General features: G+C 39.7%; 1 protein-coding gene across 3 annotated transcripts in view; it reads left to right on the top strand.

Annotated features, from left to right (window-relative positions):
* gpc5c (glypican 5c) overlaps positions 1–24,537 on the top strand; it is a 168,392-nt gene that overhangs the window by 116,635 nt on the left and 27,220 nt on the right. For all 3 annotated transcript variants that reach the window (XM_074689001.1, XM_074689000.1, XM_074688999.1), the window contains one exon: positions 22,723–22,858. In XM_074689001.1, coding sequence (XP_074545102.1) covers positions 22,723–22,858 — 136 coding nt within the window. The remainder of the gene's footprint in view (positions 1–22,722; positions 22,859–24,537) is intronic.

The following is a 24,537-nucleotide window of genomic DNA, read 5'->3' as shown; positions in this document are numbered from 1 at the left end:
CATGTCCAGCATGGAAAATTGCCTACTCTCCCTCTTCTTCACAGTCACAAGAATGCGTTTAAGTACCTAAACATGGTACCTTCAGGGGTTTGTGTGAATCGGTACCCTGTACTTTTGACAGAAATCAGTCGGTACCTATGAAAGTACCTAATTTGGTACCCATCCCTAAGGGTATGTGTTAACATCACTCCCCTTCTGTGACACGCCCACTTCAGTCGAACTGAGTGGCAAAACAAACCTCACTCACTCACCTCACTTTTTACCTGATTCTAACGCCAGGACAACACTCAATGTAAAGCCTGAAAGCTACGAAAGCCTCTATATGATTCAATTTACAGTATGAAGTGGATTGACTCAAGTTAATACACGTGTTATCTATCTGTACTTTTGGTATTTAACAAAGAATGTATTGTTAATAGACATATAGGGCTCTAATTTCGTGGCGCAGCGCAGGGGGCACAAGCCTGGCACAGCCTGCACAGTGCTAATTTTGTGCGGCGCACTGCCGTGCGCTGCCAATTTGACAATTTGGTAGACCGTCTGCGCAGATGGGTGTGACAGCGCGCCAGGGGGAGTCGGCGGCGTACCAGGGGGAGGTGTCAGCAGATTCATGTTGGCGCAGTGACAATTTTGTGCCAAAAAAGTGCGCTGAAAGCTCACCAGCTCCAACCTGGTCTATCCTCGGCGCAAAGTGGAGCGCACCCTCCACAGCTGTAATTTGGTGACAGGCGCACATGTGCACACACGTCAACAAAGCCTCAGAGGCAGGTTTCCAGAGTGTCAGGCACATTTTAATGCAATAAACAATCACAGCAATCACGTAGATAACCATCTGAACCAGCATATACATTTGTATCTATGTTAACTGTCCCATCACATCTGATGTCAGATTAAAGCCGTTTGTCATAATGGAACGTTAACCTGACGGCAGCTGGAAGTTTGATGCACATCTTACAATTAAACAATAAACAGGCTTAACATCTGATGCTGAGTATATATCTGGCTTCTCTCATTTCATTTAATTCAAAGAAAAGAGGGAGAGAAAAGACGAAGAAAACAGAGACAAAATAAATGTATGTCACTCAGGATTTACCCGTGATTTCCCATATTTCTCTGTTTTAGTTTTTATTTTTAACATGATCTAAAAAGATGGAGTACATTATTGTAAGGAGGATGAGGCAGAGACACTGGGAGAGTATACAGTATATGACCAAAGGTTTTGCTATTTGGCGATGACAAACCAGGAGTGCAGGTGGATCAAAAGTATTCTGAATGGATAAGCCAGCTGTGTAACTGTCTCTTCATTTTGTTCTCCTATTAATGACAAAGGAACAGATTACATCTGTCCTGGGAGCTGCAGGGACAGCAGCTCTGACCATCTCCGCTACCAGCACAGTTTCCGCGGTGCTGTGGATCAGTCAGACCAATCAGACGCTGCGCCTCGGCCGCAGGGCATTTAAAGGCGAGGAGAGGCGCTCATTTGATTGATGAAAACAGCGCTCGGCTGTGTTATACCCACTCACAGCTTTTCTCCTCCCTCTCTGCCATTGGGAGGCGTGGACGCGCAGCTCTGCGCTCCTCTGCGCTCCTCTGCGCTCCTCTGCGCCTTGACTGTGCCTCTCTTGGCACTGCAAGAAATTTGCAAAGTGCGCCGGTCACGCCCTGTCGGCACGGCGAAGGCCGGCACAGGGCAGTTGCGCCTGCGCTTGCGCCTGGTCTACGAAATTAGAGCCCATAGTCTCCATGATGATATCTAAGTAAAGTTTATATCAAATGCTTTATACAGCAGAGCTACAGCTGCTTGTGCTGGAGTTCCCCCTTGTTTGGAAAACTGGATTAGCCTCAGTTTAAGCTAGTTTACAAATCATGTCAAGCACAAAGTTTATAGTCATACCAAGACAAAAATGTTTCAGTTATGAAAAATATAGCTGAATGAAATATGCTAACATTTAGAGATCCCATGATTTAAGGAATGATTTAACCAAAAAATACAGCATAAATGAAGCTTAACTTACACAATGGAAGCCGCAAATCCAGCTTTTGATGCCTGGATTGTTTCAGTAGATTGCAGGGATCCATCAGTTTCTCTTTCCTTGGTCTTTCAGTAGCTTATCAAAAGATAGCTCCGATTGTTTTTCAACAATATGTTCAATCAATCGTTCAACACCTCTTTCAAATTTTTTTATTTAGTTTTAGAGTTTAGACTGTATTTAACCCAACGCTGCCACTCATCTCCCTCTTTTCTGCCACTCAGTGGGTGTAACCACAGTGACTTCAGCTTGCTGTGACATCACATGCACACCCTCTATTGAGGTGTAGGTGCAATGACGTTGTTATGTAATTCATTCATGTGCCACGTGATGTCTGAGAGACCATTAAAAGCAGCTTGCTGCAATAACTGCTCATGTGTTGACAAAAAAAGAGGATGTTTTTGACTGGCTTGATTGTTTACCTGACTGTCATTTTTTGATAAATACAGATTACAACAGGTAAGTCTTTTAATCAAACATCAAAAGTTATTCATCAAACTTAGTGTGAGTTGTTTTCTGCCTATAGATGCTGAAAACAATCTTAAAAATGCAGCTCTGAAGTGGATCAAACACTGAAGTAAAGTTTTGTGTTACCAACAGCCCTGAGGTCTTAATTGATGTGACTCTTTTGTAATTAGTTTGCCCGGAACAATATAACACACGCACAAACTACTGAGATGTCCTTGCCGCTTCTCTGAGAAACAAAGAGTTGTTATGAGCACAGAGGCAGATATCAAAGATAAATGAAAAGGACTGCGGGTGAAAGGGAGGGAGATAAAAAAGTGAATTACTGTGGTAGGAGAAAAAAGAGAAAGATGAGAGGCGGGAGCAAAAGGTCAGGAATGAGTGACAGATAGGCTGAGATGACACAAGCAGCTTCAAAGTGACACTGTTTGTCATGTAGATGGGGTTTAGAGCTGAAAAGGACCAAGAAGAAAAGGGCCATTTCACACAGTCCCTAGAGGCCATTTGAGGAGACAAACGGACCAGGATTTGGTTCCCCTCTGCCTGCCAGTGCCTTTTGTTACACTGAATATCATACCCGCTGATAGTGCACCACACACTCACCTGATTTTACTCGTTTGACTCCTGATGCTCTTCTCTTCTTTGATTCAAAACCTGTCACATCATCCTTTGTCTCTGTAACGTAATTCTTTTCCTTCCCTTTAAGCTCTAAAACATGAAAATACTCTATCATGATCTGCACTCATCCTCTCACCCCATCCTCTAATTTATCCCCGTCTCTTTTCACGTGTCTCTTGTATCCAAACATAAATCTCGCAGCCAGACTGTCCACCTGTCTGCCTCTGACAGCTCAAGATCATTTCTGTCAGACCACAACATCCCATTGTGCATGGTCGCTGTCAAGTGCCTTGTTGTCATGGTAACTTTGCAGAGTTTCGCAGGTGTCCTGTTGACATTTACAAGGTTGAAAAGCGTACCTTGAATCTAGACCGGGCGGGGGAGCTTTGTGTTTATGCCAGATAAGAGCAAAGGATCACAGAGAGTTAAAGTGCATAATGTGGCAGATGTGCTCTCACTAAGTCATGCAGGACGATATATGTACAATCCAAAAAGACCATCAAACTTTGCAACATATTTGCATAAAAACCTCATATGTAAAACTCCCACTGAGCCTTTTCCTCTCACTTCTGAGTGCATCTATCGCTGGTTAGCTCCCAAACTGATTCATGTAAATCAAAGTGATTATGCTAAGAATTAGATTCTCTGCCAGCAGCTATATTTACCTAAAACAATTTAACACTGAAAAGGCTCATGATAGGCTTAAAAGCTGCCTCCCTAATTTCATTACCGCATCCCAAAATGCCTCCCTCCTCACTGCTCTGTTGATGTGAAATTTCAGTGTAGCTCCAAGTCGTCACATGGTACCTCTTCGGGTTTATGGTAAAGTCATGGCAGCTTTGTTTTCAAGTTAAGTGAATCTATCTATTTGACTCAAAAGTTACACACCCTTTCCCCTGTGTGTCCTTATTCAGATATCTCTTTAGATGATAGGCAGCAAACAGTAAAATCATCACCTGTATCTTTGCTAACTCTGAGCACACACTCGTCCCTGGCTGTCTCTACCCATGCAACACAGGCCTCAACAGATGTTTGGAGACAGGTCCATTACATAAGATTCTTCCAGGTGGGCCAGTCAGTTCACAAAACAAGTTCTTTTTCAGATTGATTCTGGCAAGCCCATCTGGATCCCTCTCCAAATTACAAACTTTATTGGACACCCTTGGTGTCTTTTAGGCTGTAAAGTTAATTGCTGTTTAATCAGGAGGGAGTAGTTCACAGACATGACGCATTGTTGATCCTTGCAGTTGTTACATTTGTTCGTGCAGACTCCGCTGTTGGGCTGTGACTTGCCTCAGTGATTGCTCGGATGAAATCTATAATCATTTGGAAACATAACCCCGAGCTCTATGACTGTTACATCTCAGATTATTAATGGAGTCTTACACTACGACTGTCTCTGGGTTGATCCTGTGTCGACATGTGAGAGTAGTGAAATGGTTTGTGGTTAATGGAGTCATGACAGAATCATCTCCCTTTTTTTAAATTTAAAAATAATGGAGGACCAGAAAGATAAAGTTTCAGAATATCAATGTTTCACAGGCACTAAGAATACTAGAGTTGCAAAAAATATCAATACAGCAATATATGGCAATACTTTGACCTATGATTAAGTATTGATATTTCAACTCTTAATATTGATATTTTTTAATCTATATTAAGAGCTGAAGAGCTACTCCACTGTTTGTTGCCTATAAACTGTATAATAAATATAATCTCAAAGTATATTCAAAACATTTATTCCTAAACTTGATGATGTGGGTTTTGATGCTGTAAACATCTGTGTTTTCTCTATTCTTGAGCCAGTTAGTTAAAAAAAAAAAAAAAAAAAAAGTGTAATTTTTTACAGTGTGGTAGACTGATACAATAATAATCATAGTCATGTTTCGTGCAATGCTAAATTTTATGAATAACATTGGTTACACCAAGTGACTTCTATTATTTTCACCAACTGACCACGTCTTTCACCCAATAGTTTTTTTGCAACATTAGTTTTGGGTTGTGTACTGAATTAGTTACTTTATTCATTATTTATGCACAGGCCAAATTCTGTCTATAGTATCAAGTACAGATTCATGTAAAAGTGAAAGGTACCATGTTAAGGTACCTAAATGCATCCTTGTGACTGTGGGACTGTGCAAGAGTACTGGATTTTCCAAACTGGACATGAACACAGCATTGCAAGGTTAAATATTGAAGAATAGGTATGTTTAGTTGAAAAACTTTTAGATTTTATAATTAAACAAATTAATATTTTTACCACATCAGCACAAAAAAGTAATTGGTACCACTGAGTACCAATACCGATTGCCAGGTACCAGGCATTGGTACTGTATTGTTTTAAATGTGAAAGGTACCCATCCCTACATTAGTTTAATGTTAAAGTAGTTTAGGTGACAAACTTGGCACACTTCATGTTTTCAAGTTAAGCCTGTGAAACACTGCATCTGACTTCCATTTTTTCAACCACAATAAAATAAAAAAGTTGTTTTCAATCAATTAGTTAACTGTAGAATATCGCAATATATCACAATATTGTGAAATCGTAATATTATTGTATCGTGACCCAAGTATCAAGATGTGTATCGTACCGTAAGGTTCTTGCTAATAGTCTCCCCTAAAGGCGACCATGAGATACACTCCAGAAAAACTCATTCCTTTCATTTTGAAGAAATTGAACTAATGGTAGTTCAGAGTCCATTCCTGTAGAATGAGATGAGGAGTTGACATGACATATGTTTGTCAGGTCAGGGGGTCTACCTGGAGGGGGGACATTTCTTAACCACAGAAGCAGAACATTCCTGCAAGAGCCACACGTTAGTCTTTGTTTGTGGATATGTATTTGAATTTAATGGACAGTTCAAAACACTTTATGGGACACAAATTGTTTAAATGTTCAATTTATGTCAAATTTAACTCAGACTTTGGTTTATTAGACACAGTCGTCCCTTCAGTTCAGTTATTCAGACGCTGCACCTCAGTGGTTAAAAGCCTTAGCTTAGCCTCAGCTGTACAATCCTGGTGAAATACACCGAGCTCTATCTTCCAGGAACACTAAGCATCTCATCAACCGTTGAAGTGTTCAACCTCATCAGCAGTGCCTGCGAGGAAAGTATTACTGATAACATATTGGGCAAATTTATTCCATTAAACATGTGATTTTTTTCTTCTTAGATTGTTATCGTTAAATGGCAGGACAAAATTGGTAGAAAAAGCTGACTCTAATGGAAGGAAAAAGCCAAACAGAAGATCATGGTGAAATTCTTTCTTTCTATTCAAACAGGCGCCTCTTAACCTGTGTGGGGACTTCTTTCTGTTCAGGTTTCTTTATGATCTCTCCGGGGTTATGGCTGGAGTTTATGAGGTGTTGAAAGTGTAATTAAGTCTCTGTGTGTTTGTCTTCTTTAATCCTTGAGCTAGTTCTAAAAAAATATTCCCAGAAAAAGTAGTCTGATTGTAAAAAGCTTTCATATTCTCTGTGTTGATTTAAAAGGTATTACAGGTATTTTATAGTGAGGCCATAATCTGAGCTTTTTTCAGAATTTGAATAACCTCCATTTCCGGGATTAGTGGGGTTAAGACGTGTGTATTTTTACCTAGCGGTAGAGTAGTTAGACCCAGAACGCTGGCGTACTAAGAGGATTGGGAAGCTGCTGCTGATATATCACAGACTCTGACCTCTCATTTACTCATGGCTTTCCCCTCTTAAAGCACTCACAGCAGCATGCAAAATGAGTGTGTCTGTGTGTGAGTGTCTGTCTGCGTCTGTGTGTGTGTGTGTGTGTTGTGCACTGAAACCTGAGCACATTTCTAAACCACACACATGCAAACAGTGGTTGCAGACAGGAGTTACACTCACACAATTGTACATTTAAAACATCTCCATGTAGAATATTTTAGAGCTGAAAATAACCGACACAGGAAAAGCCCTTATCAGTTAACCTCTCATAAAGGGCAGGATTAAATGTGTAGGCCAGCTCTTAGTCCTCCCTTGTGTATCTTCTCTGACTCTCCTTTTTCCTCACACTCTTTCTCCCTGCCTGTAAATATCACTAATGTGGACAATAAACGTTTCAAAGAGGAATTTTGATCCCAGGCCACCAGTCCAGCTGTTTTTGGGTGTGGATCCCTTCTACAATGCTCTATCTGTTTCCATGTGAGGAGCGGGCCAGATCATTTGTCAGTTTGTCAATTTTCACTTTGCTAAATTCATAAGTCAGTGGCAACAAACTGTGCAGAGAGGAGAAAAACAACCAGGCGAACACTCTCACGGTTTATGCTCTTTGCTTTCCTTTGGTGCACATGACCAAACTTAGACAGCCTCATTGAAAAAAAGAAAAAAAAAAGTATCATGGATAAAAAGGAGAAAGACTGAAGAATAAGATGAGGTAGAAAGAGGGACCAGTTGTGTCTGATTGATGAGTTTGCCTGCTGCTGGGTTGTTTTGTTCCTCCAGTATCCTTCCCTGCCACTCCCGATCAAAAAGCACTGAGCTGCTTTTTAAGACCCACACACACTCACAGCAAGTATTTGTTGTTCCAGTCGATACACAGATCTATCAGCCGCTGCAGGGACTTCATGTGTATTCATATAAGTGAGAAACGTTTGTTATAAATCTTAACTCATAAAAAGGCATATGCTTGTGGCTCCAGCCTGCCTTTACACTCCACGACTCTTTTATGTTTCAGCTGTGCCTGTAGCAGTCAGACAGGGTTTGAGCTTTAAAAAGGAGTGGAGTCCAGGGATGAAGAGAGCGCGCGGGCTGAGCTGGCAGTCCGTCAGAGGGAGGGGACAGATTCTTTCCACTTGAAGGAGATGATGGAGCTGGCCTTCACAGGAGCTCTGCTGCTTTTTGCTGCTGCTGCTGCTGAGGCAACAATACTGCAAAGAGACTGACTGCCCACTGCAGCCAAACTTCTTCAACCCAGGCTTCAATGATTCCAAACTTGAGATGTAAAGCTTCTGGAAATTCAATTAAGAGTAACCTTATTTTTAATCAACAATGGTACATGTTTACTTTTTTTAAAGGCTTGGCCTCACAAACAGTGGTTCATGTCAGTATGAAGAGATCAAATGTGACCTCATTCTGTGGCTACAAAGATCCCCTTTTCAAAGTGATATGGTGTGCAGTTGTTAAAATTTAGCCAAAGGACTATGCTCCAAAAGTTATCTGACACGGGGATCTCAGGCTCCTGTGGCTCCACAGCCTGTGTGAATGTCACTGAAGTTAGGCCAGGGGTGTAGTTATTTTATTTCATGCATTTCCATTTTGGATGATAGCCTGTAAAAACTGACTCAATTAGAGGTGGATATTTGCACGGAAAGTCCCAGATCAAATCAATTTGATAAATTTCAACCACTGGCTGTGAGTAAAGATGGCCAGCTCGTCTCCACCTCCTCCCACTGTACAGAAGTGAAACTAAAATAGCCTGCAGCACTGACCTCATGCACACTGAGCTGAGATACTCAGGTCCTGCCCAAACTGACAGTTAATCACATGTCTATTCTGTGATTAATCATGATTAATCACACATTTCCCTCAGGCTTAATAAAGTCTATAGATAGACTCTCTCCATTGAAATTCTACAATTAATTTGAATTTTGTTTTGAGTAGTGCTGTCAACTATTAAAATATTAAATCAGATTAATCACAGAGTTGCTGTGGATATTGATCATGTTTCATTTTGCAAGAGCAAACAGACTCAAGAAAGAAGAAGATATTTTTGCACCTTACCCATCAATTAAAAAATTTTAACAGCTAGGGCTGAACAATTAATCAAATTCAAACCGACATCACAATGTAACAGAGTGCAACTTTCAAATCGCAGAGTCTGCAGTTTATAAAAATAACATTTTAAGAAGTTCCATGTACACAAACCTTCAGTCTATTTCATTTCATCATCATAACATGTAGGCCTGACCCTCATACTATTGAATAATATAGAATGATTTCAGATACACTCACCCCCACCCCCCGCAAAAAAAAAATAAATAAAAAAGAAGTAAAAATAAAAATAAAAAATAAAATGAATAACTACATAAATAAAATTGCATGCTGTATCACAATCACAATATTGGTCCAAAAAAATTGCAATAAGATTATTTTCCAAAATCGTTCAGCCCTATTAACAGTTCAAGTTAAAAGAATAATTTTGTGCATCTTGATGGAGCAACTTGAGAGGCAACTTGCAAAACCTTTATAAAGACCATGTCCCCACTGATATTAATGGGTCTGCAATATTTTGCAATCCATTTGCAATTGTGTCAATTTGTCCAAGGTGGATATGCTTCAGGCCAGAAACCGAAAAGAAAACTCCTTCCTGCAGAGTGTACATAAAACTTTATGTTGGTTGACTATTCTTTTTTTGTTTATTTAGTTTTGTACTCAAATCTATTTAGACAAACTGCCCAAAATGCATTGCCAGCAACATTTCAGGTATTTTGAGTCATTCTGCCCAGCAGATGAATTAATTGAGTTAAAATTTTTAATCAGATTAATTATAATGTTGGAATTAATCTGATTAATGCTTTATTTTTTAAGTTAAAGCCAAATATTTTTTTATAGGGATGTCCTGATACAGATTTTTTAACTTCTGATCTGAGCAGTTTTTTTCACGTTATGTATTACCATCATAACGATCTGACACTGATCTGATCCTTTTATCTTATAAACCCCGTACTCCATCGGGTGATTCGGTAGTAAATGATGAATCATATTTGTTGTATTAAAGTGAGCCCTGTTGGTACCTCTTTGAGGAATGCTCACTTTACAAATGTTGCAAGATGCTGTTTTACCATCATTGCTTTCCAAAGAGAAGTGGCCCCACACAGTGGACATATTTGCAACGTAGTTTGGTTTACTGCAGCTGCAAAGCGTGACAGTGCTGAAAACATGTGAAAACTAGATCAGTCTTGATCAGGTAATGAAACATAGCCATATCCGGTAGGGCTGGGACGAAATGCTATTCCTGTGATTCGATTCTGTCACGATTTTTGGGGTGTCCGATTCAATTTAAATTGTGATTCTTCGATATTTACGTTTTTTGCATTTTTTTGCTTGCTTTCTTATCGCCACTCTGTGTGAAAAAGCTAAATGATGATAATGACTACAGACTATATCAGGAGCCATATTTTTCCATAAAATGCACATCACGTTAGTCAAAGAGAAATATTTCACCCTGCTGGAGACAAGAGGTAACTTTTTTCCACATCCAGTTTATAAACAGAGAGTTAAATGAATAATTTTTGACAAAGAATCCTGATTGACATATGGTCAAACAAAAAATCCAAATATGTTGATTTTAAATTTTTTCTCCCACCCCTAATACAGGGTGCTAATACCGATCAGTGTATCAGATGGGAACATCCCTGACCTGTCAGTATGCTTCAGTCTAAAGTCAAGCACATTCTTGTGTCTGTTTGATGCAAACACACACACATGAGAAATCCATTCAATATTTAACAAGACTTCCACCAGAAATGCAAATATTTCATGGGAATAGCATCATATATAATGAATTCAGTTTTTATCCACATGCTCAGGACTAGCGGTGCAGAACCTGTATGACCTGCAGTATGAGGCCAGATGATGACTGTATCAACTTTGATAATAAGTGACCCAGCCTGGGACTTTATTAGGAGAGGCTCTTTGAACTCTGTAGCTGCTGCCTCAGAAGGACTCCTTCACCCCAGTTTGAAGTCTGCAGGACTTCTGCTTCCCTGCAGCACTTTTCACCGACTGTCGACCCCTCACATCTCTGCAGCAGACTTTTTATCAGTCAGGTATCTGTTGAAACATGCTCTCAGCTCCTGATGTCACTCAAACGCTCTCACATTGCACAACATCTCCATCATGTGCCAGACAGAAACCAAGTTCATTCACCCAGAGATACGTTACACACACAATCTGCCTCACTCGATGCCTGAGAGGAGCAGGGTGTGACAGCCAAACGTCTCAGTGTGTAGCTGTGATTGACTCATGAGGGTTACATGAGGTCAAAGCCAATAAAATGTCACTTTCGTTTAAATAGAGAGTCAGCTTGTGCAAGCTTGTAGTGCAGGGGTGTGTATCCATGTTATTGTTCTACGGACCATAACAAGGTTCAAAGAATTACTCAGACCTCCTTGGAAAAGTGCATGTTTATTTTAAGTGAAGAAGTTTATGTTTTCAGATTTCAAACAGATTCTTTCAAACCTGATGAGGATTAAAGGTTATTGGAAATGAAGAGAAGCTTTGTAGCTGGGAAAAACACCCAGGTAGCCATTCTGTTTGAGCTCACACCTCCTGATGCAGATTTTTTTTCCCTTCTTCCCTGGATTGAAAGAAAATGTTTTGTGTTTCTGTGCTTGGAGCATTTCTGCATAAACAAATCATCAGCTACTTTCTCCCATTCTGCTGCCTCAAATTATGTCCATCCTGCATTTTGCAATTTCTCTGAACTAAGTTAAGCATTGTTTAGTTTTACTCCGGGCAAACTGGCAATTTAATGTTGAAATAGACTTATTAATATTTTACTTGCAGAAACTCAGAAGTCATGAGTCACACTCATTCTTCCCTTAAAAGAAGCCCGCTGTTTCTCGTTTTGTAAATCATAGCTGCCATCAGCAAACCCAAGTAGAATTCACTGCTCCTACACTGACGCAGAACCAGATGAAAGATGATAAAACTTTTGTTTCCTCAGGAATACATACTTGAGGCTTGTCTGGTTTCAGGCAGAGGTGCATGTGGTCACTGAGTGAGTTTCTCTTGGCAAATGTAGTGGTACATTTTTTATTTCTGTATTGTTTTAGCATGAGCTGGTTGTTTTTCTTTGACAGGGAAAGTGCATTAAGTTTGGATGTTTTGTGTGATGTGGTGGTGATAAATCTGTTAAGAATTAAACTAAATCTGGCCAATATAAATTTAAAATTTAAAAGTCAACAAGGCAAAAGATCTGTCCATCTGTTTTGAATAAAGAGCTTTTATTGGCTTCTATTTTGACCATGGATGGGATAACAACAGAAATATACCGGCTTATTTTGATTACAGATTTGAACTAGTTTTATCTTTCACTTCTATTCACAATCATTTTCTTTTTATTTTGATCTGTCAGTCACCAGCGCTACATTATTTAAGAACTATCTGAATCAGTTTTTTAAAGATGCTATGAGGATCTGTTTAAATTGGACTGCCTCGCCACCTTCTGGCCCGGGGTCTCACACACACTGTCGTAAATTACTTTTAGTGAGGTGTGTGTTTGTTTTGGAATTAAATAGAGATCAGATCAAAACAAATTTTCTTTGTTCAAGTCAACTTTTTACTGGACACGACACGCCAAGGTAAGGCATTTATCAGTACAGTTACGTAGCGCTACATTTTGAAATGTGACATCAAGCAAACATTGTAGTAGCCGGCTATATGTAGTGCTATCGGCAGCCCAGTGCTCTGACGTTTCTGTAGGCTAACAGGACAACAAGTAAACTGTCAGTTTGTATGTAGTTTAGTAGCTGTCTATATTTGCTCTAAAGCCGAGTTTCCATCCAACCGGTTCGGTTCATCTCAGGCTTGTGCACATTTTTTGGCATTTCCACTGACTTATCCCAGGACAGATCCCCAAATAACAGAGACGAGCCGCCTTTTAGCATCCAGCTAACACGCCACCTACCACGAGAGGGGGAGGGCACAGTTTGCTGTAGAAGCGCAAACAGGATCAGGCTTAACTGTACAAAACTGTGCCAAACCGTACTGAACCAAACCGGACAGCTTGGTGGAAACGTGGCTTATGACATGTCTGTAATGTGTAACGTTAGCAAATCCTGGTTATGTCCTGCCAGTCATCTACCAAGCAGAGCTAACGTAACCTCATTCTTCATTTTATTGATAGACTCTCAAGTTTGAACAGACCACTGCAGAATAACTGCTGACTGTGGGTTGGAATGAACATTAGCACAAACAGTTTTGCCCTTGTGTTAGCCTTTAGCTTGTGCTGTATCACTCTCCTGTTTATCTTTCTTCTGTCCTTTTTCTGTCTCACAGTCAGGCTTCTGTGTCCACCATCACTACAAAATTAATCACAGAAATCGTTTTCAGCAGAGAAAAACACAGATCTCTCTTCTCACCACTAAACTTTGTCAGCCAGCGTGTTGTTGTCATAGAGACTTGTACGTGCTGAAATCAATCAGGTCCTGTTCAACCTGGTCAGTAAGCTAAGAGGTAGCATTTTGAAATAATCTGTAACTTGTAATTTTGGCACTGATAATCTCATTTTAAGTTGTGGATTACAATCAGGAATATACCTAGAAAGAAACTTTTTCAGCATCACTTTCAAACTCCTCACAAACTCTTTAACAGGCAACATTTATCCACACAAACAAAAGGTCAAACCCAATTTAGAATAAGCAGGTATACATGGCTTCATAGGGCAGCTGTCTAAAGGTACTTTTGTTAGCAGGTTGTCATAACTCCTAGGGTTTTGTTCTGTTCCTTAGTTTCTATCACAGCTTATCGTCTTAGTAATATACTTGTTTTCTTAATTTGGCTTCTGTTTTCAAGTCGAGCAGCGAGATGCACAGAGAAATTTAGCTTTATTCTATCCTCTGAAGTCTGGACACACAACTGAAGTTTGCTTCACACAGAAACATTTACGGTCAGTACAGCTTGTGAGAGACAGGAGGTGATTTTAAAGTAAAATTTTGGACCTAGTCTGCAGTCTTTTACAGATTACCGCTGTCACTTTTTCCTTCAGTCTTCTCCAAATTTTCTTTCCCCCTTTCCCTTTCCTCTGTCCACATTTTCAGTTTTAACCACAACTGTGCTCAATGAGGTGATACTGCTGAAATCCTCAGAGAATACAGAGAGCATGTGTTTTTTGGCAGTATTATAAATGCATAGTTTCGTACATTGACATTATACCATATATATATTTATGTCATAATCAGACTTGACCACAAAGAGATGTCAAATGTAATAACAGCAGCCTCCTGGTTAAGCTGGAAAAAGACACAGACACAAAGACACACACACATGCACATTGTGGTTCCAAACCCCTTCAGAGAGTGATTGGTTTCTCCTGGCAGTACAGATTTTGGTGTGACTAGGATGCAGTCAAATACATGCAGGAATGCCGCCCTTGATGCTTTCAAACCTGCTCCATCATCCTCTGACCGAGGAATGCTTTTGAAAAGAGAAGGAGAGGTGAAAGAGCTGGCAGGGCCAGGGGAGAAGGAAAGAATATTTCACGATTTGGGGTTTAATTCAAAGTCTTGTTGGAATACCTGATTTGTCTTTGGATGCCAGAAAGAATTTCAAGGCATGTCTTGAGTATGAAGGCTGGCATCTAGCTTTTTTCAACCCATCCACCCTTAGCCTCTTGACTGTCTGTACAACACCAAAGTCTTCCTGTGTGAACTCTCTGAAGGGATTAAAATATATATATATATATATTTTTTTTCTAAACTGTACACTTTTAACACTTCCCCTAACACCTTTTGTCTAATTCCTATATTATCTGACACTAGTATTTTAAACAAGGCATTAAATCTGCTCATTCCCTGGTAATGAGTTGGAAAACAGAGGGGTCATTGGTTGAACTTTGGACTGAAGTTTAAGTACTCATGATAAAACTGGGAACCAACATTAAAAAGGCTGAACTACACTATTTAGTTTATGATAATCATTTCATAATGAGTCAATAAAAATCCAAGAAAGCAGATTCACATTAACCTTGTTAGGTTAATATTTTTGCTTTTTCTTCAGTTAACAGAACTTTTACTGAAGTCAAAGTATCTGCTGAGGTCCCCTCCACGAACAATGACGCGCTGAAACGTTAAATCAAGAATTCACGCCAAGATTGTCTTTCTCCGACACTATCTAGTGAACACGGGCTGGCCTGCATCGTTAGAACAGGATCATAAGAATTATAAAAGTACACATTATCAATGATACACTATACATTTTAAGCAATCCTCAAAGTGCTCATAGTAGCAACCTTTTAAGTGTATGTGGCAAGAGATTAGCCAAACAAACAAACAAAGAAAAAAAAAAGAGTTGAACAATATCAATATATGGAATCCTATTCATGAATTATTTGAAGATTTTTCAAAGCTGTTGCAAATGTATTTAAATTCATTTTTTAATGATTTTTTTTATATTTATAAGAATTTAATTTTTTTAGATTTGATTTTTTTTTTTGCAATTTTTTGAAATGTCTTTTTTTATTTTAAAACATTTTGATTGTTTTTCCAATTTTTTTCACAGTAAAAAACTATCACATCACATATAGAATTTCTTAAATAAAAAAAATCTTAAGATAGTTATTCACTGGATTATAACTATCTATTGAATTTTATACTATTAATGCTTTGATTGTGAAGATGTAGTATAATTTGTGAGCTGAGGCTAAATGATTCCTTTGAAAGTAAGGGAAAGTAAAGGTTGCAGACCCCTGGGTTAGATAAAGTATTCATTACTAGGGCTGGGTGATTATGGCAAAATCAAAATAACGAATAATTGAACCTTCTTCCTTGACTTAGGTCAATTCACTATTATCCCTCTCTCAACTCAGTTTATTCTGTAATTTTTTAACAAGTTACTGAAATGGACATGCACAGATGAGCAATAAAGGGTTATGTATTGCAGCAACTCTAGTTGTGGGAAGAAAAAAAAAAAGAAATTTAGAGAAAATAACGAGGGGGGGGGGGCTGACAAAATGATCAGCGGGGCAGTTTTAAGTTGATTAGAAGCTTTAATTGTTGGTTTGGATTTTTTTTCAATTAATCCCCCACTTTTGAAGCAAAAACTAAACAAAACATACAACTGATTGGTGACTGCAAGGGAAGAACAATTATTGCTTTAAGTAAAGCACAGGAGCTTGGGTCACTATCAGCGTTTGGCCCTGTTTCAACAAGGGGGAAAAACTGTTCAGAATCTGCTGTGGGTTATCAAGTATGTTAAGTATTTCAAACAACCTCACATTGAAATAACTCAAACTTTCCCTTTATTAATCTTAGTAACATGTCAGATAAAATCAGAAACAGGTCTTAAAACAATCTATCTGGGTAGAAGTGTCTTTGAAAGGTTCTCATGTGCTGGTTTGAAGAGTTTTGTAGGTAACTTTTTATCAGGAGATTTGTTAAGACCTGGTTTAGTAAAGGTGATGGATAACTGTATATTTTAATTAACCTCAGAAATCCCAAATGTTTTGTGTTAAAGCTCACTGTCAGTAATAAAAGGCCACCCTGTGCAGCAAAACGCCATCAAATCAAACAGCATTGTTTAACATGTCAGAGAGGGAGACGACTGAATCATGTGTGAACAAAGACATTTGTCCCTGTTGAGTTAAAAGCAGCAGTTCTGCTTTGTAGATTCCATCAAGGCTGATGTGATTGAAATATTCTGCCCACTTGCTCTCATATACGACATGTGGATGTATGAGAGATCAAGAAAACAGGACTTGAAAGGTTGTTTTTGATGACTTCTTTTAACTCTCTTATTAATCTGCCCTGAGATTTTCAATACCAGAAAATACTGCAGTCATAGCAACATTATTGGATGAACCTTCAACACCATATAATGTGTTGTAACTCTGCCCTAATGTGTGGACTGCTTCTGCTCTATAAAGACAGAAAAGGGACCTTAATAAACCGCCTGAGCCTCTCATTGACACACAGAGCTGGTCTTCCCTTCAGCAGGCATTTTTCTGTCAGAAAGCAGAGAAAGAGAGAAAAGCCTTTCAATGCAAAGTTGGCATTCAACATCCTTTTAGTGTGTGTATTGGATTATTTATCGCTTCTCCATTAGCTCCAAGAGCAAATTAGAAATTTGCTTCTGCACCAGGTTATTGGAATATCACAATTAAGTTTACTACTTTTGGATTTAACAAGTGGAATTCACATTCAAACACACGGAGTGGAAGTTTCTGGCGCTCGTGCAGCCCCGACAAAGTCAAAACAAACCCACAAACTGCCTTGGACGGAGGCCAACAAACAATCCTACAACGGCCCGACTGTGGTTTCCACAGCGACAGCGCCTTAATTGATTCCTTCCCTAATTAACATGCTTTAAGGACAGCTGGGCCAAGCAGCATTGTGTTAAACGTCCCCTGAACGGCACGGTTATTAGCTTAATACCCGAATGGTTATCTGGATGGTGTTGGAGCACAACAGTTTCTTGTTTAACAGAGCGTTTCTTCATAAACTCATGAAGTGTGCATTGAATTTATTTAGTCGCTTCACATTATAAAACAGGGGTTAATGGGTTTATCATGGTAGCAGTCCAGAACTGAGGAAGTTTCTTTCTTTCCTTCATAATCAATTATCTCTCCTTCTCAGGCTTCTGTTAAACTTTTTAATTGATGCAGTGGGCGCATACTGGGCACAAACTTGTAGCTTCATTTTGCACTGTCGCTCCATTCTTCTAAGTTTTTCTTCTCATACAAGTTTCTCCTTTCACACAGCATATTCAGTTTCAGCCTCAAAACCAGAGGAACAAGTCCAGGACGCATGAAAAGTCTGTCACCAGGTTGTAACGTAAGCCAATCCCTAACCATAAAACGTGCGAATGGAACCGTCTTGTAATGCTCTTCACATTTTTCAAAGTAATCCTTTTGTTCCTGTCGGTGAAACCTGAGCCACCCAGCTATTGTTAGCGGCTGTCTCTGAAGCATTATGTCCTACCTGCCTCCACTGAAGGGCCCACTTGAGTTTTGTGTTGTGCTTTCTCATGACTAATTTTACTGTAGCACTTGTTTCAGTCACTCAGGCCTGACTCAGAGTGTTTTATTTTCATTCACATTAAGTCAAAATAGGATACATGATAGATGTAATGACTTGCACTAAGGAAAGGACCCACTGGTGTCAGGATCACTTTCAGTCTCAGCTTCTGTTCTCATTAGCAGGCATCAGTAGTCACTTCTATGTGAGGACAGACAGAGAGAATACCGACTGAGGCACAAGTCGAGCTGCTGCAGAATTACTAATGACAGCCGAGCATTTATCAGCATTGGCCAAGTTCAGCTCATGTTCTTCATGCTGTGTCTTATTCTTATGTGACAGTTAAAGGCCTTGACTGTCTGGGCATCTGCTCTTTAAAGTATGAAAGGTCTAGACTCATTTATCTGCATCATAATTGATTGAACTCAACTGCCCAAACATAACTTGTCTACAGGGAACATTTTTTAATATTTAATATTATGTCCTTGCCTTTTAATTTTCCAAATTATCAAGTTAGCGTTTGATTCATGCAATACAATGTGGCTTTGATTATATTAGCATACTGATGGTAACATTTGGCTTGAAGCACAGTTTCAGCTTAATGGGCCTCACGGAGCTTCTGACAGCTCCATATACTGTATGGCTAAACTCTCAATCCTTAGGGTGTATTCACACCTGGACCGTTTGGGGCAGTTGTTCCGAAGCAGTGGGCAGCCCCCTTGAAAGTCTGGTTCATTTGGGTATATGTGAACACAGCAATTGCGCTCGAATGTGGGACAAAACAAGTAGGTTGAGATCGCCAAAAATAGGTGGTCTGGGCTCGCTTCTGTTCAAACCGTGTAGTGGTTCCTGTGCAGCGAGAACACAAACAACCCAGCAACCGGCACAACTGACTTATAACTGTGGCTCACACTGTTGTGATGGGGGCAGTAATGAGCCCGGTTGACAACTGCACAGTCAAAACAGTAGAAGAAGAATGAGTAGAAGAATCAACAACAGCAGAAGAAAAAGTAGAGAAGCCTGAAGAACTTAGAAAATGAGTCGTGGGCTCACGTGGAACAGCGAGGAAATAAAATGCTTCATTGAAAAAACTGCACGTTGTTTATAAAGCGCACACTGGTACATGAGCCAGATAAACACTATAATCCAAACTAGCCACACACTTTGTTGATGCTCCATAAACAAAGATAAGGAAACTCTCCGCCTTCCAGGTATGATTTCTAACCAATAGAAATAATCGATCACACATGATATTTGTTTACAACTTTGGACTGCAAGAGACTTTTGCCTTGTGATCACAAACAAACCAAGTGACAACCGCTACAATTGTATCATTTTTGCTCCTGAATCAGAACAAAGCAAACGAGCCACAGGTGTGAATACACCCTTAGACTTGCCACTTGCTGGATTTGACACAGAAAACCTATAAAGCCTTCTTTTTGTACACCAAATATTCACATAAGTAATCAATGGAAATGGTGAAAAAGCCCATCAATAAGGGCCCTGATATTAGTAAAATCTTATTTCACATTTTGCAAAAAGAATCGTGCCAGAGAATTGGGATCTCGATTCTGAACAAAAAATGTGTGATTCACATTTTTACCAGGATCATGCAGCCCAACCTTCAGATATGGGTGCAGCCAAGCTTCACATTGTAGACCTTGATGTCCATACTATCATGCTAATGCAAACTAAAACTATCAGTCAGTTTGATTTGTCTTTTGTGTAACAGAACTGACTGCATCTTCATTACTCTCTGGCAGGACTTGTTTAGACATGTAATTCCTACAGAGACTTGTTTCAACACATCAGTCTGCACTTCGTTTACAATTGACTTCCACTGAGGTCATTTGAGGTCGTAGAGTTGGCATATGGTGGTACTTTCCCATATTAATGAACCTTAATCATATCCTGTAGTTGGAATATCCCACTGATCTCTTATTTTATGATATATGAATATTTGGAAATTGGGGAAAAAAAATTTTGGGCAGCTTGATTTTTTAGAAACTAGTTCCTCCTGTTTAATTCCTTGTTATGGGCAACTAGCAACCTTCAGTGTTAAAAGTGATACCAATGCTAAAGTGCAAAGAAATTCAATTCTTTGTGTGTCCACTAGAGGCTGGCTCTAATGGAATCACTATTAAACAAGTTTAGCCAGGTACACAAAATTGGTTTCACTCATCAGTTTTTTATCCTGGTTGTGGGAACGGCTGATTTGACTGGAGAGTTGTAGCTGTTTGCTGGGAGGCTAAAAACTCATTCATACTTCATTAATGTGAAATTACATAAAGTGAATGAACCGTCTTTTCCCACACACTCCCGTGAGTTTTTGCGTATGGGATGGACTGCACCTACAACACATCCACCAGAGGGTGCTTATACAAACCAGACTGACACAGGCCTCCACTTCTTCTTACTGCTGTCTGAACAGACAGTCATCTCCTGTTGGATCTTCATTCAGAGTTTCCACATTTCAGCATTTCTTTCCTTAAACGTTCTGCCTTTAACCAAGTATTCTTTATTGTGTTTTGCTGGTTTGGCTTGAACACTGCCCCCATGATTCCCAGTGGTTCTTGGTCTGTCCATAAGCCATTTTGTCTAAAATAGACAAAATGAACCCCGAGTACTGGAAGAAGGCTCAGTTTGTACATGTATAGATGAACAGCTCAAAGCTAAGGTTAGATAGTGTTACCATGTTATGGATTTGCTGACTGTTGTCATTGGGGTTCATCTCTTCAGAAACCAACTGGACACATCACTGAACCCACATCCATGTTTTATACAGTCTGTGATTTCACAGTTGTTCCTTTATTCAGCTTTTCTACTGTTTGCATTATAGATAAGCCTGTCTGTTTTATATTATCTTCCTGTCAAGGTGATAATCTAGACAACTGGTGAAAGGTCACCTTTTCTGTCAGGTGTGTTGAGTGACTGACAGTCTGGTGTCAATAGCGCAGATATAAGTCATCCCTCAGCACCCTGAACCTGCCCCCACCCCTCCCACTCACCTCTCAACACGTCTTTAGTGGTTGTTCCCCTAGTGTGAAGGTCAGCCACACACCACAATTGATCTTGTCGACTTTCTCATGAATGTTTAATAGTTTGTGGGTGTGTTCACATAACACAACCTGGAGGATGGTGAAAACTGTGTGTGCCTCTGCAGCTCTTAATGCTGTACTAATCTGGTATTCATGCCACTTCCTTACTCTCACACTCCAAAGGATGATTTGTTGTTGTGTCAGGAGAGCTTCTTGTCAGACATGGGGTGATGGAACAAAGACCACCTTGATGATGGTGGGCAGCAGGAAGAACCAGCAGGTTGTCCAATTAGCCAGCCCCATGCTGAGAGGGAGGAACATCGTGAAGAGTGTTTTTTCATGCTTCAGGCTATGAAAGACTTAATGCAAAAGACTGGAGGAAGTACAGTGTGGATTCATGTCTGTCCATCCAGGTGTTTGTCACCATTTAAAAAAAAAAAGTGTCAAACTATGAAGAAAACTTTACATCAAAGAGTTTCGTAATCTAATAAAAATTTGTGGAGTATGAAATCATGTGTTTATTAACTTCATTGATCCTACACTGTTGGGAAATAAACACATGTCAATAGTTATTTCCAGTTGTTTGACACCACTAAAGCCAAACAATAAAATCACAGCAAAGATAGCAAGTGTTGTGTAATTTAAGCTGCTTTAAACTCTCCCAATGGAGGAGCAAAGTGAGCCTTGATAAATCAAAAGAGAACAAAGTTTAAAAATCACTTTTGATTTAGAGGCTTTTACTCAACACTGCAATCAATGTCCCCCTCTAAAATGTGGTTGTAATTTCATGCTGCACACCATAATACCTCTCAGAGCCTTCACTTTGCGCCACCAACACCTCTCTTTTTTGTTTCCCTAGGGTGCTATACCATTGCACTGTTGCTTAACAATGAAGGGTTTGAATATCAAAGCAGCAGATGGACACAGATACACTTCACATGACTTGATGCATGAAAGTATATTTGAGTATTTTGCGAAAGCACTGGACTATAATAAGTGCTTCACAAAATGACCACAGAGTAGATGATAAATTTGAAGAGGGTTTAAACCAGGGGCTGCATCGTGGGTGGGCGCAAAGGTCCCAGGCCCACCCTAAACTATTCTTATAATTTATAAACATGGAGGGATTATTTGTTAATCAACAATGCCGGATGCGTGCGCAACTTGGGTGAAGAAGCACTGCGGAGTATAATGGTTTGTCAACAGACGTGGAGGAGTTAACCACCAAAAACCTTTGTTAAATGAGCCATGTTTATTTGCCTATTGGAAAAAAAAAAAAGGTTATGAAACCTTCATTAAGCTTCATGTGGGCAGGATCTGAACATTGTTTTGAGAAAAAAAACTGCATATTTTTTATTTATTTTATTTAACCATGATTAATGTCCTTACTTTTACAGCTTGTAATGCAAAAATGCAAACTAAAGGTGAAAAAAAGCAGCCAAATCTGCTTTAAAACCACACATAGTAACATTGGTCATTTTAAATTAATGATCTACAAACTTTTGTAACTCAAGGCCCAGCAAAAATTTGTCTGGCCCACCCAAAACTGAAATCCTGGCTCCATCTCTCGTCCAAATCTTGGTTGAATAGGAGTAAGAATCAAAGCTTTTTATTCAAAAAACCTTTCAGACTGTTTCCACTGATGCACCTCAGCATCATGAACTCCTAGCATCCTCATAGAAATATGCCCTCAGCATCACTGGTTTTTGTCCCTACACCCTCAGCGATCAAGTTGTGAATATTGCCAGCACCAAAAGCTGCGTTAAATGAACCGACACGCCCCTTATTTAGTCATGAGGACCAACTAGGAGGTTTGGGTGTCATAGTAAAGATCTTATTCAGAATCTTGTTTATTAACCTCTAACCTTGTGTTTGTTGCTCAGGAGACGGAGGAAATGTTTCCCAAACTGGGCCAGATGGAGCCTTGGGATGGCAGTGGGGAGATGGAGGAGGGCAGCACCACAGACTGTGATGATGAAGATGGATGTCAAGCGTCTGGTGATGGTCCAAGCCAGACCTGTAAGTAACGTGCTCCCTGCTCTACATCTACACACATCCACACACATTGCTCTCCTCACAAACTGTTCATCTTCTCCAATTAAGTAAGAAACCTGACCATTTACACCCACCTTACACATGATTTCTGTTCATATCTTTTTACTGATATCAAAATTTATTGATAAGCTGATAATGATGCATTGCACTGATTGGCTGCCTGAAAGCTGTCTGAGAAAGGAGGGTGAAGTCTATGATGTGTATTTGCTTTGTTTGAAATTTGCAAAAGCAACTCTCATGATTATATTGTTTCTTATGTGTTAAACATCATGATGTTATAGTTTACTGAGATTGTAAAATATGAGAATCAATGAGGTGCATTCTTGTTCATGTTTCTGGTTGGTCTTATGTTTAATACGTCGACTTGTTTTGGGCTGGGCAATTATGGCAAAAATCAAAATCACAATTAATTCCTTCTACCTAGATTTTAGTGGATGCACAATTATCCTAGTATCAACACTGTTTTTTCTTAACCCCTGTACCTTGTGAAAAAGGTACATCACTACTTTGTGGACAACCTCACCCTTATTGTAGCAAAGTGTGTCCAAACAACAAACCAAATGCCTTTTGGGTATGAGCTGCTTGTGTTGTGCTGTCAGCTTGGTGTGCTGTTTCGAGTCCTGCTGAATCCTACCCCAGTCCAATGGCAATTGTATTATCTATGTGTCAGCCAAACTATGCTCAGTCTGTTCTTGGTCTGACTAAGCTGTTTACATGCATGTTAATAGTCTGACCTCATGCTGACTAAGCTCATAGTCTGATTTCTTAAGCTGCATGTAAACATACTGTGTGTAGCAGACTGGATGGGACGTGTCATGTGGCTACTTCTCTTTCTGGTGGTTTTCTGTCAGCCTTCATGCTTTATGACACCTGGCTGCCTGTCATGTGACACAACCAGTGCATTTTAAGGTGATGGTGTATTAGCAGTGAGAGAGAATTGCTAGGAGGGGGGACCAAAATTAACCTGACACGCCAGACGAACAGTTTCATATATCCGCCACGGAATTATTTCACAAGTCCATCTGGGTAGCAGCTCTTCAGATTTGTTTTCAGAGGCGGGACTTAAAAAAAAAATCAGCAGCTGGTGATTGGACGACAGTTCTGATTAACACACTCACCACAGACCAATCCACATCAAGCCATGGTATGACGTAGCTTATGTGAGCCGATGCTTCTAAGAAACAATAGATGAACAACTACAGGAACACGAGAAACAGCTGTGAAAAAGGCGTTAGAAGACAGCTTCTGTTTTTATAAATTTAACTTAAGAATCAAAAGAACGCTGACAAGTACAAAAGTCTGCTGATGTCACGTCTGCTCCAAAAGCCCCCGCCTCTCTTCCCTGATTGGGCCGGTTAGAATTTAGCCGAGTGAATTCATTGGTCAATGGAGCCTGGTAAGATGGACCTGCAGGAGTTCAGAAACTGAATCAGGCAGGTCCATCTGCTCTGCAAGGTTAGACCAAAATAACCAACACAGCAATTTTACGTCGGTTGGAAGCTCTAAATATCAGTTTGATTATTTTTTGATAAGTCCCCAGCCTCACCTTGTCCATACACAGTGTTGCAGACAGCATGTTCCACTAGAAGTCTTATTCTTTCTCTCTTCTTGCCCCTTAAGGAAAGCTCAACTTAATGTGTTTG

The sequence above is a fragment of the Halichoeres trimaculatus genome, unplaced genomic scaffold, assembly GCF_033239565.1.
Source record: "Halichoeres trimaculatus isolate MK-OKI-2021-1 unplaced genomic scaffold, fHalTri1.1 fHalTri1_scaffold_15, whole genome shotgun sequence".
Taxonomy (NCBI): domain Eukaryota; kingdom Metazoa; phylum Chordata; class Actinopteri; order Labriformes; family Labridae; genus Halichoeres; species Halichoeres trimaculatus.
The sequence above is the reverse complement of the archived record's forward strand: the minus strand, read 5'-3'. Positions and strand labels throughout refer to the sequence as shown.